The sequence below is a fragment of the Monopterus albus genome, unplaced genomic scaffold (assembly GCF_001952655.1).
Source record: "Monopterus albus unplaced genomic scaffold, M_albus_1.0 scaffold349.1, whole genome shotgun sequence".
NCBI classification, from domain to species: Eukaryota; Metazoa; Chordata; class Actinopteri; order Synbranchiformes; family Synbranchidae; genus Monopterus; species Monopterus albus.
Genome location: NW_018128229.1, coordinates 30,934 through 45,379, shown reverse-complemented (window position 1 = coordinate 45,379; position 14,446 = coordinate 30,934). Strand labels below are relative to the sequence as shown.

General features: G+C 47.3%; 2 protein-coding genes across 2 annotated transcripts in view; one reads left to right on the top strand and one right to left on the bottom strand.

Moving 5' to 3' along the window:
• The window catches only part of usp34 (ubiquitin specific peptidase 34), a 52,907-nt gene extending 46,003 nt beyond the window's left edge, over nucleotides 1-6,904 (top strand). The window contains 12 exon segments of the mRNA XM_020625211.1: nucleotides 296-453; nucleotides 713-791; nucleotides 996-1,122; nucleotides 2,236-2,343; nucleotides 2,552-2,656; nucleotides 3,039-3,163; nucleotides 3,598-3,721; nucleotides 3,955-4,034; nucleotides 4,126-4,266; nucleotides 4,582-4,722; nucleotides 4,821-4,978; nucleotides 5,691-6,904. Of these exon segments, the coding sequence (XP_020480867.1) occupies nucleotides 296-453; nucleotides 713-791; nucleotides 996-1,122; nucleotides 2,236-2,343; nucleotides 2,552-2,656; nucleotides 3,039-3,163; nucleotides 3,598-3,721; nucleotides 3,955-4,034; nucleotides 4,126-4,266; nucleotides 4,582-4,722; nucleotides 4,821-4,978; nucleotides 5,691-6,387 (2,043 nt within the window). The 3' untranslated portion in view covers nucleotides 6,388-6,904.
• Nucleotides 6,905-8,838: 1,934 nt separating this feature from the next.
• Nucleotides 8,839-14,440, bottom strand: LOC109974809 (cadherin-related family member 1-like). The gene is made up of 9 exons (XM_020625210.1): nucleotides 14,268-14,440; nucleotides 13,325-13,435; nucleotides 12,270-12,461; nucleotides 11,681-11,778; nucleotides 11,444-11,605; nucleotides 9,901-10,086; nucleotides 9,540-9,614; nucleotides 9,423-9,453; nucleotides 8,839-9,339 (listed from the first exon to the last, which is right to left on the bottom strand). Exons 1-9 carry the CDS (start codon nucleotides 14,268-14,270, stop codon nucleotides 9,202-9,204), a joined length of 996 nt encoding a protein of 331 aa, XP_020480866.1. The 5' UTR covers nucleotides 14,271-14,440; the 3' UTR covers nucleotides 8,839-9,201.
• Nucleotides 14,441-14,446: the final 6 nt, after the last annotated feature.

Genomic DNA, 14,446 nt, shown 5'->3' with positions numbered 1-14,446 from the left:
GCAGTGTGTTGATGCATCAGATTTGAGATGGTGCACAGCACTGATGATGTCACCCACTCTGATTGGCTGCTACTGTTCTTATAATCACTGGCAGTGTTTTATTTTCAATAGATTTGTAATTCTTTGTGATAGATGTTGGATTGTTTTACAACTCACGTGCTACACAGCTTGCAAATGAGGCCACACACTTTGAAAGTTATTATTCAAGATGCTCGGGTGGAAAAACATCACAAAGACATAAAAGTACTAATAATAAATGTCTTCTCTGTGTGTGCGTGCACGCTGCCCCCTGCAGGCGGTGGAGGAGCTGTTCAACCTGATGCAGCTGTTTGTGGTGCAGAGAGCCGACATGAGGGAAGAAGAGCTGGAGGACGTGAAACAGTTCAAGAAAACCACCATCAGCTGCTACCTTCGCTGCCTGGACGGGCGCTCGTGCTGGACAACACTAATCAGGTCAGGACACACACACACACACACACACATGCTTGTGCACTGTGCTAACGTGTGTGTCGCTAGGTCATGATGCACGAGAGGAGGCGTCTATCTGGTGATGATCTAGGCGTGAATTCTTTCTGCTCCTGTCAGAATAACAAGCTGCACATTGACTCCTCGTCCTGGTTGGGACATTCTCAGCCTTAAATAGTTCAAACTTAGAAACTGAGTGAGTACTGACATGTCAGGAGCTGACGCCCCGTTGTGTTGATGCTCTCAGTGCCTTCAGGGTTCTGCTGGAGAACGACGAGGACCGGCTGCTGGTGGTCTTCAACAGAGGACTCATTCTCATGACTGAGGTACGGCCAGGATCTATAACGCACAGTAGTCTCGCATGTGCAGTGATGAGGTTACTTTGTGTAGGAGTCGACGACGACGACACAGAAAAATGAAAAGTAACATGAACGTAATAAGGAAGTGGCTGCTCTCAGTCCTGGAGGATTTGAGAGGAAGCCCAACAGAATTCTGTGTTGTTGCTGATTTTGTCCGTGTGTGTTCTGCAGTCCTTCAACACTCTGCACATGATGTACCACGAGGCGACGGCGTGTCACGTCACTGGAGACCTGGTGGAGCTGCTCTCCATCTTCCTGTCGGTCCTCAAAGCCACGCGGCCGTACCTGCAGCGGAAAGGTCAGACTGGGAACACAGCTGAGAATCTAACACCAGTTAGAGAACTGGAAGGGAGAGAAAAGGGGTCAGGAAAACTGATAAAACATGTCGCACAGTGTGAAGCTGTGTGAGACCTGGACTGGGCTCACATGACCCGGTTACAGTCGGCGCTGTTTCCCGACTGACATGTAAGGGAGGTAGATTTTTGCAGGAGAACACAGATTTCTCTGCCGCGTTACAGGTAAACGTGCAGGACAATACGGCAGACAGGGACAGTAGTGAAAGAAAGGAGAGCTCGTTGTGCAGATCGTGGAGGAGTCCAAAGTCTGAGCGAACCTAAAACAGAACACAGGAACAAACGCACAGTGGCCTGTTGAAATCTGAGCAAGTCAGCGTCCAGCGCTGAACATGGGGCTGCACAGTTAAGTCAAAAATCACAGTCACATTCAAGTTGGTGAACATCGAGATCATGATTATTTAACACAGTTAATCACAGACTTTGGAAACAGGGCCGTCGTCGTCAGAAGAAGAAGAATCACAGACTTTGGAAACCTCACACATTTTCTTAACTTAAAACAACTTGTATTTTTAACAATGGAATAGAATTTAACATTCAACATTCAATTACCTGTTTAATCTGCCAAACTGTGACTGACGGACAGAGGAGCTCGACGTTTGTTACAAATCAAACGTTGCCGTTGTGTCGCTCTCGGCTCTTCTTCTGTGGTACTCAAACTGCCCGACTGTGTGACAGGATGCTAACAGGCTTTGCAAGCAAGTGACCCATGTCGTGGTGTAGACTCTGTGGCCGAGGGTGCGTTTGGCTTTTAGGGAGGGGGCGAACTCGTCCTGCAGTAAAGGAAAGTTGGGTTTATGACGTGATTGTGAAATGGAATGAGGCACAATCATCGTATTATCTCGATGCTCTTGTTTTCATAGTCGCTGTAACTTAAAACTAACTGAAAACAAAACGAGATGACTCCTTCAACATAGCCAATCACTGTACAGTTGGAATCTGTGTTACCTACGTCCTTGTAAAGAGAATGAAACCACTTAACACCTGTTCAGTTTTGAGCCCTGACCCTGTGATCTCCTGTTTGCTCTGAGCAGCTGTTTCCCTGTCGTGTCCTGCAGACGTGAAGCAGGCTCTGATCCAGTGGCAGGAGAGGATCGACTTCGCCCACAAGCTGCTCACCCTCCTCAACTCCTACAGCCCGCCTGAGCTCCGCAGCGCCTGCCTGGGTATCGCTCATCTGCACTGTGTTGTTTTTAATCCAGCAGTGAACACAGACTGTTCATTGGTTCTGACTGTTCTCTGGCACCTTTGAGTAGAGAAACCAGTTGGATACGTGTGTGGATCTGTAGTTTTAGTTTACGTTACTGGTTTTACTCTGCAGCTGCTTTATGTCGGATCATGTCTGACTGCGGCTCTTTGCTCTTCTTGTTTCAGACGTTCTGAAGGAGCTTGTTCTGCTCAGTCCACATGACTTCCTGCACACGCTGGTCCCCTTCCTGCAGCACAACCACTGCACCTACCACCACAGCAACATCCCCAGTGAGCCCCCCCGACACCACACTCTATCACTGCGCTGTTGTTACGGATAAAGACAAAGTGTCCTCGAATGTGTTGCATATCTTTTATTTCCATCTTTCTCTTTTGTGTTAAAAGTGGAACATACAGAGACAAACACACAACCAGCTGAATGTGTGTTGTACCACAGGAGGTGGAGGCTGTAAACAAATGTACATTTACACTTCATATGAAAAATGCAGTTTTATCAGCTCCACACTCACCTCAAGGAATGTTGAGCCTTTACTTTGAAGAGGGGCCAAACTTTATCACTGCATCTTTTCAGTATCTTCTCATTTCTTAATTTTATTAAGCTAAATTGTTTGCTGGCGTCAGGCTGACTCGTGCGGTGTGCTTCTGTGCACAGTGTCGTTCGGGCCCTACCTGCCCTGCAGAGAGAACATCAAGCTGATGGGAGCCAAAAACAACATCCGCCCTCCACGGCCAGAGCTCAACATGTGTCTGCTGCCCTCGATGGTGGAGAGCAGCAAGGTAATGTTGAAAAATAGAACGGTGAACTAGAACCTTACAGCTCTGTCTCCTCAGTCGAGACAGACTGACACCATGAGCCCCCATCACGTTGACTGAAGCTACGACATGAACTACAGATGCCTGGTTGGGACAAAATGCAGCCCCCAGTCTAAAGCTAGTGTTAGCTGGCTAACAGGTGCTGGTTCTACAGCAGCATTGATGAACGGCTTCGCAACTTAACACGAGGAGGCAGAGTCGAGCAAGACCAGTCGGACGTCTAGCTGCCCAGAGCTCCTTCATGGAGGGGGGGGGCATCATGTCCTGTCCCACTGTCACTGGGGTTATCAGAGAGGGGGGGGGGTCTTAGTTAATGCATCTTTAAAGACAAAGCTTGTGTTTGGCTGTAAAATCTGCAGAAAGAGGATGTTTAGTGTGTGTGTGTGTGTGTGTCTCAGGGTAAAGACGAGGTGTACGACCGGATGCTGCTGGATTACTTCCTGTCCTACCACCAGTTCATCCACCTGCTGTGTCGCGTTGCCATCAACTGCGAGAAATTCACCGACACACTCGTCAAACTCAGTACGTGTCATCTCTGTGTGTGTGTGTGTGGAAAAATTTGGGTTAATTATAGAACTTTTTCTTTTTACACAAATAAAACAAACTGTATATCAGGTGGTATGTATGGATTTAGAAACTATACTACTAATAATGTTTTGCACTGATATGTAAGGATTTCTTTCTATTTCTTTCTGTGTGTGTGTGTGTGTGTGTGTGTGTGTGTGTGTGTGTGTGTATGTGTGTGTGTGTCTCAGGTGTGCTGATCGCGTACGAAGGGCTTCCTCTGCACCTCGCTCTCTTCCCCAAACTGTGGACAGAGCTCTGTCAGTCACAGGTTCGCAGCTTCATCTGAAGACAAATGATCAAGGCATCAGGAAGATTTCTGTTTGAAAAGTCCAACCATGTTGTTGCCACTGCTTTTTCAGTCTGTTCTAGCTAAAACGTGTGTGAAGCTGCTGTGTGAGGATCCGGCGTTCAGCGAGTACATCAAGTGCATCCTGATGGACGAGAGGATGTTCCTCAACAACAACGCGGCCTACTCCTTCCTCACCTGCTTCCTGCACAAGGTACATGTGTTAGTTTGTGTTGAATTTACAAATGCAGGTTTTTATTTTTCTCAGTTTGCTTCTCTCTGAGCTCTTTAGTTGGAAATTGCTCCTCTGCAAGTCCGGATATGTCGGAGCTGTGCACATGATCTCAGCTGTTCACGCTAAATTCTTGAGGGCACATTTATATGTGACTAGAGTCTGATGCTTAAAGTCTTTGTTGTTGTCCAGGCTGCAGATGTGGACTGTTGTCTAGAAGATGGTGCAGTCGCAAACTTCAATGGTAAATTGATTAGTAACAAGCGCGCGTGTGTGTGTGTGTGTGTGTGCACGCAGGTCCAGGTCCTGTCCGGCCCCAGCTGCTCCAACCTGATCAGTGTCTTAGTGACGAACCTGCTGAATGAACAGAGCAACCTGCAGCCTGAGCTGGCCGCTCACCGCCTGGAGCTCAGTAAGACCAGCGGCCTGCTCAACGCTGTACGGACCAACACACACACGTGCACACGTGAAATCCACCTCTAATGTCAACTGGTTTCTTTGTTCTGAGTCTTTTGTCCTCTGTCTTCCTGCATCAGGACCTGAGGACCTTGGCGCTGATGCTGTCCCTGCAGCAGCCTCAGGCCGTTGACCCGGCACTGGGCCCGGCCCTGCAGGAGCTGCTGGCCCGCTGTCGGATGTGTGTCCAGCAGCGCAGCGCTCTGGAGCTGGAGGCCAAGGACCACAAGGCCAAAGGTAGAACAATCAGTGCTGCTTTTCTTTTTGTGGCATGTTGAAGTTATAACGAGGTCAGAACGTCAGCATGATGAATGTGTCGGTGCTAAAGGATGTTTCACTTTCCTTCTCTGAGCAGTCAAACCAGGTTGGTACCGTTTCTCACACACATGTAAGCAGCAGCTGGTGCTGGTTTAAGTTGGGTTTTGGTTCAGTAAATCACGCAGAAGCTCATTTTTCCTGAGCACCTTTCCCACATGGGCTTAAAAATTGTACGAACACAAAGCTCAGAAAACAGTTTGAACGTCCACACTGTCGTGACGAGTGATCACCCCAGCTGCCGATGAAGATCACGTGATGCAGCTGAACTGTCCAGAACGGCCACTGGGTGGAACTTGTGGTGAGATTTTGTCAAAAATGATCGAGAATGAACTTAATGCTTATGATGATTAAGTGAAAAGCTCTTGGTCGACTGTCAGCAGTAGCTTCGCTCACGTTGACGTGAGCCAGCTCCGCCTTCACAGCCTCAGGTCTGGACTCCTACAGTTCTGTGTGTGTCAGGCAGCTGCTCAGAAGTAGCATCAGGACTCCCTACTGGTACCAGGAAGAGGGACCACATCCTGCACTGACCTCTCTTTACTGGTTACCAGTTAAATGTAGAGTTGGCTGTTTTTCAGTTGTGCTGTACATTTAACTGTGTGTGTGTGTGTGTGTGTGTGTGTGTGTGTGTGTGTGGACGGGGGAGCGGCCCCAGTGAAGCGGCGGAGGGTGAGCAGTGACGATGACAGAGCCAGCAATACAGTGGCTCCGCTCTGTGTGGCCTCCACCTCCTCCGCCTCGGCCCTCCCGCCCTGCAGCGAGCCGAAGCCCGACCACCAGGAGGCGCTGACCCCCACCAGCACCTCAGACACGGAGACACGAGACTCGTCGTCTCTGATCGACCCGGGTACCGAACAGGACCCACCTTCCCCTGAACCCACCCCCACCTCCTCTAGGAACCTGGACTCCTCCCCCAAAGAGGAGAAGATGGAGGCCTCTTCATCCTCCTCCTCCTCATTCTCGTCCTCCTCCTCCCTGCTGCAGGAGGCGGGGGAGGAGCCAGAGCCTCCGCAGCTCATGGAGGAGGAGGAGCAGCGGGAGAGGAGGAGGGGTGAGGCCATGTCTGCAACCATAGAGGAGTTGAAGGAGGAGGAGGCGGGCTCTAAGACAAGCAGCAGTGTGACTCCGCCCCTCTCAGAGGACGCTGCTTTCCCATCAGCACTCGGGCTGGTGGGGGAGGCTCCTGAGGGCTGTGGAGGCCAGGCCTCCTCCTCACAGGTCTTTCCGGGCGCCGGCCCCCCACCTGACATGCTGGACATGCTGTACAAAACGGTGGAAGCCGCCATCGCCGTAGTTACCAAACTGTCTGTAAAAGGCCCGCCCTCTTCATGACATCAACTCACAGCCGCCATAACTTCCTTTTTTTGTTCTTCTCCTTTTGGAAATGTTAATTCTGCTCAGAGGACGAATCTTCCTCCTGTTCTTCGGTCTCTTCTCGTTCTGCTGTCTGTGCGCTGCTGTTCGTTGCCTTCCGCTGATGTTCAGTCGGTTCTGCTTCAGTGGCCCCCGCCGTGTCGTTTCGCTCCACGCACAGACGACCCGTCGTTGGACAAATAACGGAGAGACAGAAAAGAAGCTTTAGCACATTATAACGTTTTTGTTTTGTTCTTTTCTTTTGTGCGTGTTTTATACTAATTTGAATTTGTTTTGCAAAGTGATTTGGAGGTTTGCTGTAACGGGGAAAGGTTTACAGAACTTTAGTCTCCTCTATGTAATTTAATTTTATTGCATTTTTACTGTGTATAAAAATGGTCATCCTCTGTGCCAGTTTTGTACTTTACAAATGAGGCAAAGGAAAGTTGCCTTGACCTTTCTGTGGTTTAATTATCCAGAAACTAAGTTTACCTATAAATTATTATATATATATATATGATTATATGAAAGCGGTGCTTTTGACTGTGGTTAAAATAAAGCCCCCGTGTTGGACCAGCTGGAGCTTTTATTTTCTTTACCGAAGTTCATTCCATAATCTATTGTTTATGTTCGCTGCTTCTGCTGTTCTGATTCTCTCCTGGCTTTATTTTATTAGAGAATAAATTAATAAACAGTTTTAATATGAACAATTATGAACCGAACACCAAGTGGAGCTGTGAGGTTTTTTTATTCATGATGATGTATCAGTGGAGACGTACGGGAAGCCAAGTGGCTCAAACACAGTAAGTAGAGTCTGTTTTTATGTCGTACCGACAATAGTGTTGCTGGTGTGATGGTGGTGGGGTTTCCAGCACATTCTGTCATTGAATAGTGAAAATGTGGAGGAACCGTGGGTCAAAATATTCGTATTTAAAAGTTAAATACTCCAACAACCACAGTAGAGTTACCTTAACAGACCAAATATCTTAGGGACTGTAGATGGCGCTGGTTCCTAAAACAGATGGTCCACTGGTCACAGCTAGTGTCACCTTTTACTGTCGAAGCATCAGAAATCAGAGCTGAGGTCAGCTGATAGTCTCACCATGTTTTGCTCGTTGGAGCTTCCAGACCTAGAATGACTGAGATGTACTAATCCAAAGACGGTCCAAGTCTTTTAGAGGGGAAAACAATGCATTTAATTACAGAGTGGCAGTTTAATGTACCAGTGTTACTGCAGAGCTTTAACATTATTTACATTCGTGCAAAGACAGTGCATTAAATAAATGTAGAATAAAAGAATGAGGCTGTGTCTGCAACCAAAATTATAAAGACAAAAGGCCAGTTTGCTTTGAAGTGACGAGTCAACATCTGATCTTCTGCTCAGTTTAAAGGCACGTGAACGTACCTTAATGTGTCCTCTACATGTTTTGTCCAGGACTAAGTCATAAAATATTCTCTTAACCTAAAAGACACCAGGCAGGTGGAACACTTTAGTCAAAGTCAACTTGTTTATGGAAGATGTTGAAATAAGATCTTTGCTGTGTGTCATCTGGAGTTTGTCACCACGTGTAAATGAACGGCTTGATTGATCAGTTAAAGCACTAATGATGACGTGACAATCAATATCTTGTCTTTAGAGTGGTGATGACACCCCCCACACCCCAGGGGGCATTTGGATGCTGAAGGTGGCGCTGATGAAGCAGGTGTTTCATGGTATGGGGCAGAAACAGGACAGCTGAGAAAAAGCAGATGATTCCTCCTTTGTAGAGAAACTGACTCTTGAATAATTTGGTCAGGAAGGTGCAGAGTAATGTCCAGACAAGAGTTTGTGTTTGTCAGTCGGCCAGTTACGGCTGTTGTCGTCGTCCTTCCCTCATTTTCCTTATTTAAGGTAAAATTCATGAGGAACTGTGAAGGATAGGAGCTGATCATGTTTACTGTGTTCCTGATGTTGAACCAGAGAGAGAACTTTACAGATATATTGTCATTTCAAAGTTTAAGCTAACGGAGACGGTACCAAACTAGTGTAGTGCCACCGTTGTGTGAATCAGACATGGAAGGATCAGTCTCAATTCTCCTGATCTGATTCCTACTGTGGCCGACCTGCTGCCGGGTGTTGCTGGTTCTATGAAGTTACCTGATAGACTCGTTGTTAAAGGATGCAGCTGCTGATTTTATCCCCCACCAACCCTGTCCAGAGACCAGCAGCACCAGTGATGTGTGAGTCCAGACCCCGGTTCAGCTTATCGTCTGCGCCGTAGACCCTCCACCGTTGTCTGGGAACGACTCGACACATCGCTGTGAGGATCCTGTCCCCAGTGCAGCAGTGTGGCTCAGTGGGGGGGTGGGGGTTTAATACCTGGTGGACAACAGTGGAGGTCTACGGCCCAGAGCGATGAGCTGGACCAGGGTCTGGACTCACACACATCACAGTGAGGAACCACATCCACTGGTGCTGCTGGTCTCTGGACGGGGTTTGTGCAACATAACAAACATATCAAATCCCTGGCTGCGTCCTTTAAAGGTGACAAACTGGAACTCTGTTTACCGGACGGCGCCACAGGGCATCGTGAATTTAAAAATGGCTCATTCATTTAAATCTTGTGCCACATTACACTGAAGTCCAACAGCTGTGATTGGTCCAAACAAAGCTCAGCTGTTTGAGTTTATTGTTTTAGAATTTATCATGAAAAAGGATCAATTTATAAAAGCTTTTCTTAAAATGCCGGTTTTGATTCGTTCTAATTAGTGTTTTAGTGGCACAGATTCTACAGTTTGACAAAGTTGTCTGGCTCAGAAAGAGATGACATGGCTTTCGTTAATCTCCTCTCTAAATTTCACGCTGTTCGTCTGTCTGTCCCACTGAGCCGTCTGTCTGTCCGTCTTGTGCTGCCCGGCCTCAGGTTTCACCTCCTGTGGCCTCGTCCATACCTGAAACAGAAACCAATAATCGTCAGCTCCTTTTCCTTTCCATGCATCTTGTTTAAACTGTGGATGACGTCAGTCTGTTTCACCTGTTCGGTTCCAGGTCTCAGAGAACCGTTCCTGTGCCGGAACAGGGAGATTTCATTACACCAAGCTTCACGTGTAGAACCGGGTCAAAGTTCTCTGAGTTTTTACACAGGACTCACCTGTAACTCTCAGTGTTTCGGTCAATGTCAAAAGTCTCCTTGTCAAAAGCCTGATGTTTCTCCTTCCTCTTGAACCTGAGACGTAAACACATGTTGACAGTTAACCTCCTCCATCCTGGCCGTGGGGGGGGCAGTGCGTTTGGACGCTGATATTGACACAGAACTCTCACAGGACCAGCACAGACTGAGCTCACGTCGTCCACAGTTGATCAGGGTCCTACATACTGTATCTGTTTACTCTGTTCATTTTCATTTTAAACTTAAACCTGCGTTATCTCACCAGCTGTATTATCCTGTGAAGTTTGCTTTTGTTCCCCCCAACAGACACACATCTCTGGCTTCTGATTGGCTCCAGTCTCACCTGACAATCAAGACGGTGGTGATAATCAGTCCCAGGATGCTCAGAGCCAAGAGTACGCCCAGAGCGATGATGGCAGCCTGGTCGGAGGCGGGGCTTTGAGGCTTCAGCTCGACATCATACTGAAACCCCTCCCCGAACACTTTGACCAGCTCAGCCCTCACGACATCTGATTGGCTGTGCAGTTTCCTTACAGAGCAGACAGAACAGGTGAGGGGGGGCAGCAAGGACAGAGCTACATCTGGTCTACATCTGTACATGACTCCCAGAAAGAGTCACTGAAGACTTTACATTTAACTGAGTGTGAAGGTTCATAGTTAGAACCTTCTGGGCCGAGCAGCAAAGCTCTGTAGCGCACACCTGCTAATTTATTACTACTTACTGATCACCTAAGATTTTCTTCTCATTACTATGACGAAGGAGTCTGCATCATGAGAGAACACGGGTTGAAACGCTGCAGAACCAGGTTTTAACAAAGTCTTTAGTATCAAACTAAATCATCCAGCAGCGCTTAGCAAAAAGTGTTGACAGGTAACGGCGAACCTGGTGGTCCAAAACAAACAAATCCAGGCTACAAACAGGCTTCAGAGCTGCCAACACTTAATGTGGTGTACTTCCTGCTCCAAAGCATAACAGACATGGGCTGAAGACGGCGCCCCGGGTGCAGCCCACAGTAACCTGTCTGTCAACATTATACTTCCTGTTTCCTGTAGAAGTATCTGTTCACATGATCGAACTTGAACCGTTAATGTGACATTTTTTCAAAGTACCAATGGACAAGTTGGTTTTTCAGCTCATATTCAATATAAAACCTAAGGATGTCAACATCTTGGCCTGCGCCTCTTACAGGACGTCGATCTCTGAATCTCGTAATTAAGACAAAGTATTAATAGTCATGTGAACAGATATCAACTTGGACAAGAAACAGGAAGTAGGTTATGTAACGTTACCGTGGCTACAGTGTCTTATGATGTGGGAGCTGTTTTTGGCCTAGGCTCTCTGTTACATCATGGAGCCCTCGGTACGCCGAACCAGCTGTTAGCCAGCTGTGGGATGTGCTGTCAGAACAAATATCCTACTGAAGAAATCTTAAAAAGCCAGTGTTTCTCGAGCAGCTTCTGAAGCTTTGCAGCTCCTGCTCAGTGCACGTAGCGAGTTGCACTGCAGGCAGCAACGCTGAGGCCCATTTGAAGTGTGTATTTGGGAACAGCAGGTACTCCGAAGTACTCCGAAGTACTCCGAACTGGCTGCTAACAGTTCCCTTCTGCTCTGGACTGAAAACTCTGAGTTAATTTGATACTAAAGAATTGGTTAAATTAGAAGCTGCTGATTTCCAACCCCTGTTATCGCATGATTATGAGTAAATAAAGAAATAAGATCCTCCAGTTTGTTTCTTTGAATGCAGCGTGTTTCTGTACTTCTAACACCAAACAATTCATTAAGTCAGTGGGAGGCGCCTTCTCTCACTCTCTGGCTAAAGAATCAGTTAAATGTCTAATCACTATTCATCAGTTACAGGGACGTAGAGTGAAAATCCAACTCTTACTCTGTGACGACTTCTGCAGAGACGACCTCCTCTCCATCGACAGCGATGAAGCTCACCAGAGTCCTCACAGCGGTTGACAGCGCTCTGGACTCGGAGGCTCCTCCCTCAGACTGCCACACGTCCAGGATGGTCACTCTCCAGCCCAGAGCTGCACCTAAAGACCTGCAGAGAAGAAGAATTAGTGCCACATCACCAGGAAGCCACGACGCAGCGAGGCAGGAGCTGAACTCGTCTCACTTCTCCAGCTCTGGGACTTTTCTGTCCACGATGTTGGCAGGCTGGTTGAGGGAGATGGTCACCACGTTGCTGCTGCTCGCACTCCCCCGTACCTCCACCTAGGGGCAGGAGAGCCATGTTTACAGTAAAAACACCAAAATAGCGTTGGACTAAAAAAAGAACCAGTAAATCAGGACATAACACGTGTTCACAGATTTTAGAACATCAGATTTAATGACCTTAATCTATTCAAACAAACTGTGGAGTTTATATTTACAGATATGAAAATCAGACCAAAAACCTGCTTTTTACTTGTTTTTCAGAACCCAAACAGAGAATATTCATGAATTAAAGTAAAATCAGGGCTTAATAAACTTGGGGAACCCCACAGTGTTCGGGTGACAGAGCTAAAAACCTTTAAATGTTTTGTCCTTGTTTTACAGGAAGACGTTTGGTTAGACTCACACTGGTCAAAGTTTTCTTTGGTCTGTCTTTGAATCATTTTAACAGAGTATTTTACTGTGGTGTCATGAGGTTTTGGCTTCTGTTACATTTGCTTTTTACTTCCTGTTTGACTTGAAGCCTGGGTGAAATCGTTTGAAGCACTCACCACCACCCTGGTTGTAGCTTTAAGTCCGTGGGGGTCTGTGGCCGTCACCTCCACTGCAGCCGTCTGTTCGGCCAGAGCTGCAGCCGACACCACGTACACCAGACCCGAGGACGGGTCCACGTCAAAATAAGAGCCGCCTGCTGACAGACTGTAGACCAGCAGGCCCTCGTCACCGACGTCGGGGTCTGAGGCCTGGACGAGACACAGGAAATGGTTCAAAACCCGAACACGTTCAGCTGTGTCACATGACTTCTCAGCCAGTTGATACATCAGCTAAAGGCCTCAGATTTTTAAAGAATTAGTTTTGTTTTTCTCCCTTTTGTTGTGCAGTAAGAAGAAACTCTGCTACTTTGACTTTCATTGACCTTCCCCGTCCGGACTCCGTCACAGATGCATCAGTAGTTTCTAATTCCTGTGCATTTGTATCCTGGGACTTTCTGAAATGAACAACTTACATCATGAGGTAGCGCTGATCAGGGCATCGGCAACAACTTCTCTAACTTAGCAAGTGGCCCAGATCTGATCTGAGAACATCTGGTTTGGCTTGTTCACACCAACGTGGACACGTCAGGTCGGAGCCACTTCAGCTGTGATGTGGGTTGAGTCTGACCTTCTGGCTGCTTGTGAGGATCAGGAGCAGGAATTTCCTGGACTCTCAATTTTGTTTTTAGTGCCACCTCATAAGTGATACTTGATCTATCAGTCCTACGCTCCACATGAGCACCAGATTGAGTCACAATCCAAGAATTAAATGATTAAATCTTAAGACAACTTGAAAAAAACCTTCTCAGCACAACAACAACATTTCTCCTTTGACTGTGTTGACGTCATGGAAAAGGAACGAGTGCTCAGATAAGACCCCTCCCAGATTCCTGGGGGTGTGTTTCACTGCTGCTCCGACACGTTTCAGGTCAAAGTACACAGCTGCTGTTTATCACTGCTACACTAACGTTACCAACACAAAGAGGTCGTCCTTATCTAACACACTGTGGCTGCCGGTGTTTCTCAGTCCTGTAACGAAGCTTCCTGACAACTGACAGGCTGGGTGTGTTTACCTTGACGGAGATGACGGAGGTTTTATACGGGGCGATGCTGAAGATGGAGGCGGTGTAAAGGTCAGAGGAAAACTGTGGAGCCTCGTTCACGTTGTCCACCTGAACTGTGACCTGAGGGAGACAAACATGGGTCAAAACCTCCAGTTACAGGTGTTGTAAAGCTCCTGCACAGAGGAACTCACTGTTCACTGCCACATAAGTGATTCATTCAAACTGAATGCTACTGTGTAGTGATGAACATGTGTCAGCCAAGAAGTTCATATCTACTTTCTGTCGGAGGATTAGATTTGGTCTGACCTCATAAAATACTTTAATATTCAACAGCTGTCGCCTGAACTGGGCAGAAGAAAATCCCTTTTCTCAGTTTCCTTCAGGACCAGCGTTCTGGGCCTGTTCTGGACCCAAGTCACAGCTGGAATCGCCAAGACACTGCCTTAAAACGCTGAGTACATTTTACTGAGTGCCACAGATGTGTCTTGTATCGTCACAGCTGCAGCTATTAGGTCTAATACAAATGAATCTTTCCTGCAGTTGGTCTCTGAGCCAGAGGAGCAGAAGCCGAAGAACGTTCTTGCCAGATGTTTCCTTGTGAGGCACTTTCACTGAAAAGAAGGAGGCTGTGTTGGGACATGATGAGCAGTTCTCTAAATTCATCCGTTCACTATTTCCATGCTGCACTTTTGCTTTTCCACGGCTCCACTAGAACGACGACGCATAGTGAGGCCAGATGTTTGAAAAACACTTGTTTAACTTTCACAATCTCAAATACGTGACTCAAGCCAAACAGCGTTTTTACACAACTCAACGTTCTGCAGCGTAAAGGTTTCTGGTTTTAAATAGAGGAGTTTCTTTTATCCACCTGCAGCCCGGGGCCAGCGAACCTGGCTGTAGGACCAGGCTTTGGACATGTTTTAGACAACATTTGTTGGAAACGTGGCCGTACCATTGCAATGGCTGATGTTGGGGGTGTCCTCGTGTCCACTGCCTCTACGTCCAGGATGTACCACTCCTGCCTTTCTTTGTCCAGTGGCGTTTTGGTCCAGATGGTCCCACTGGTGTTGATGTAGAACAGGTCAGTGTGCGATTTCAGTGAGTAGGAAACATCGTACAGGTCAATTCCTG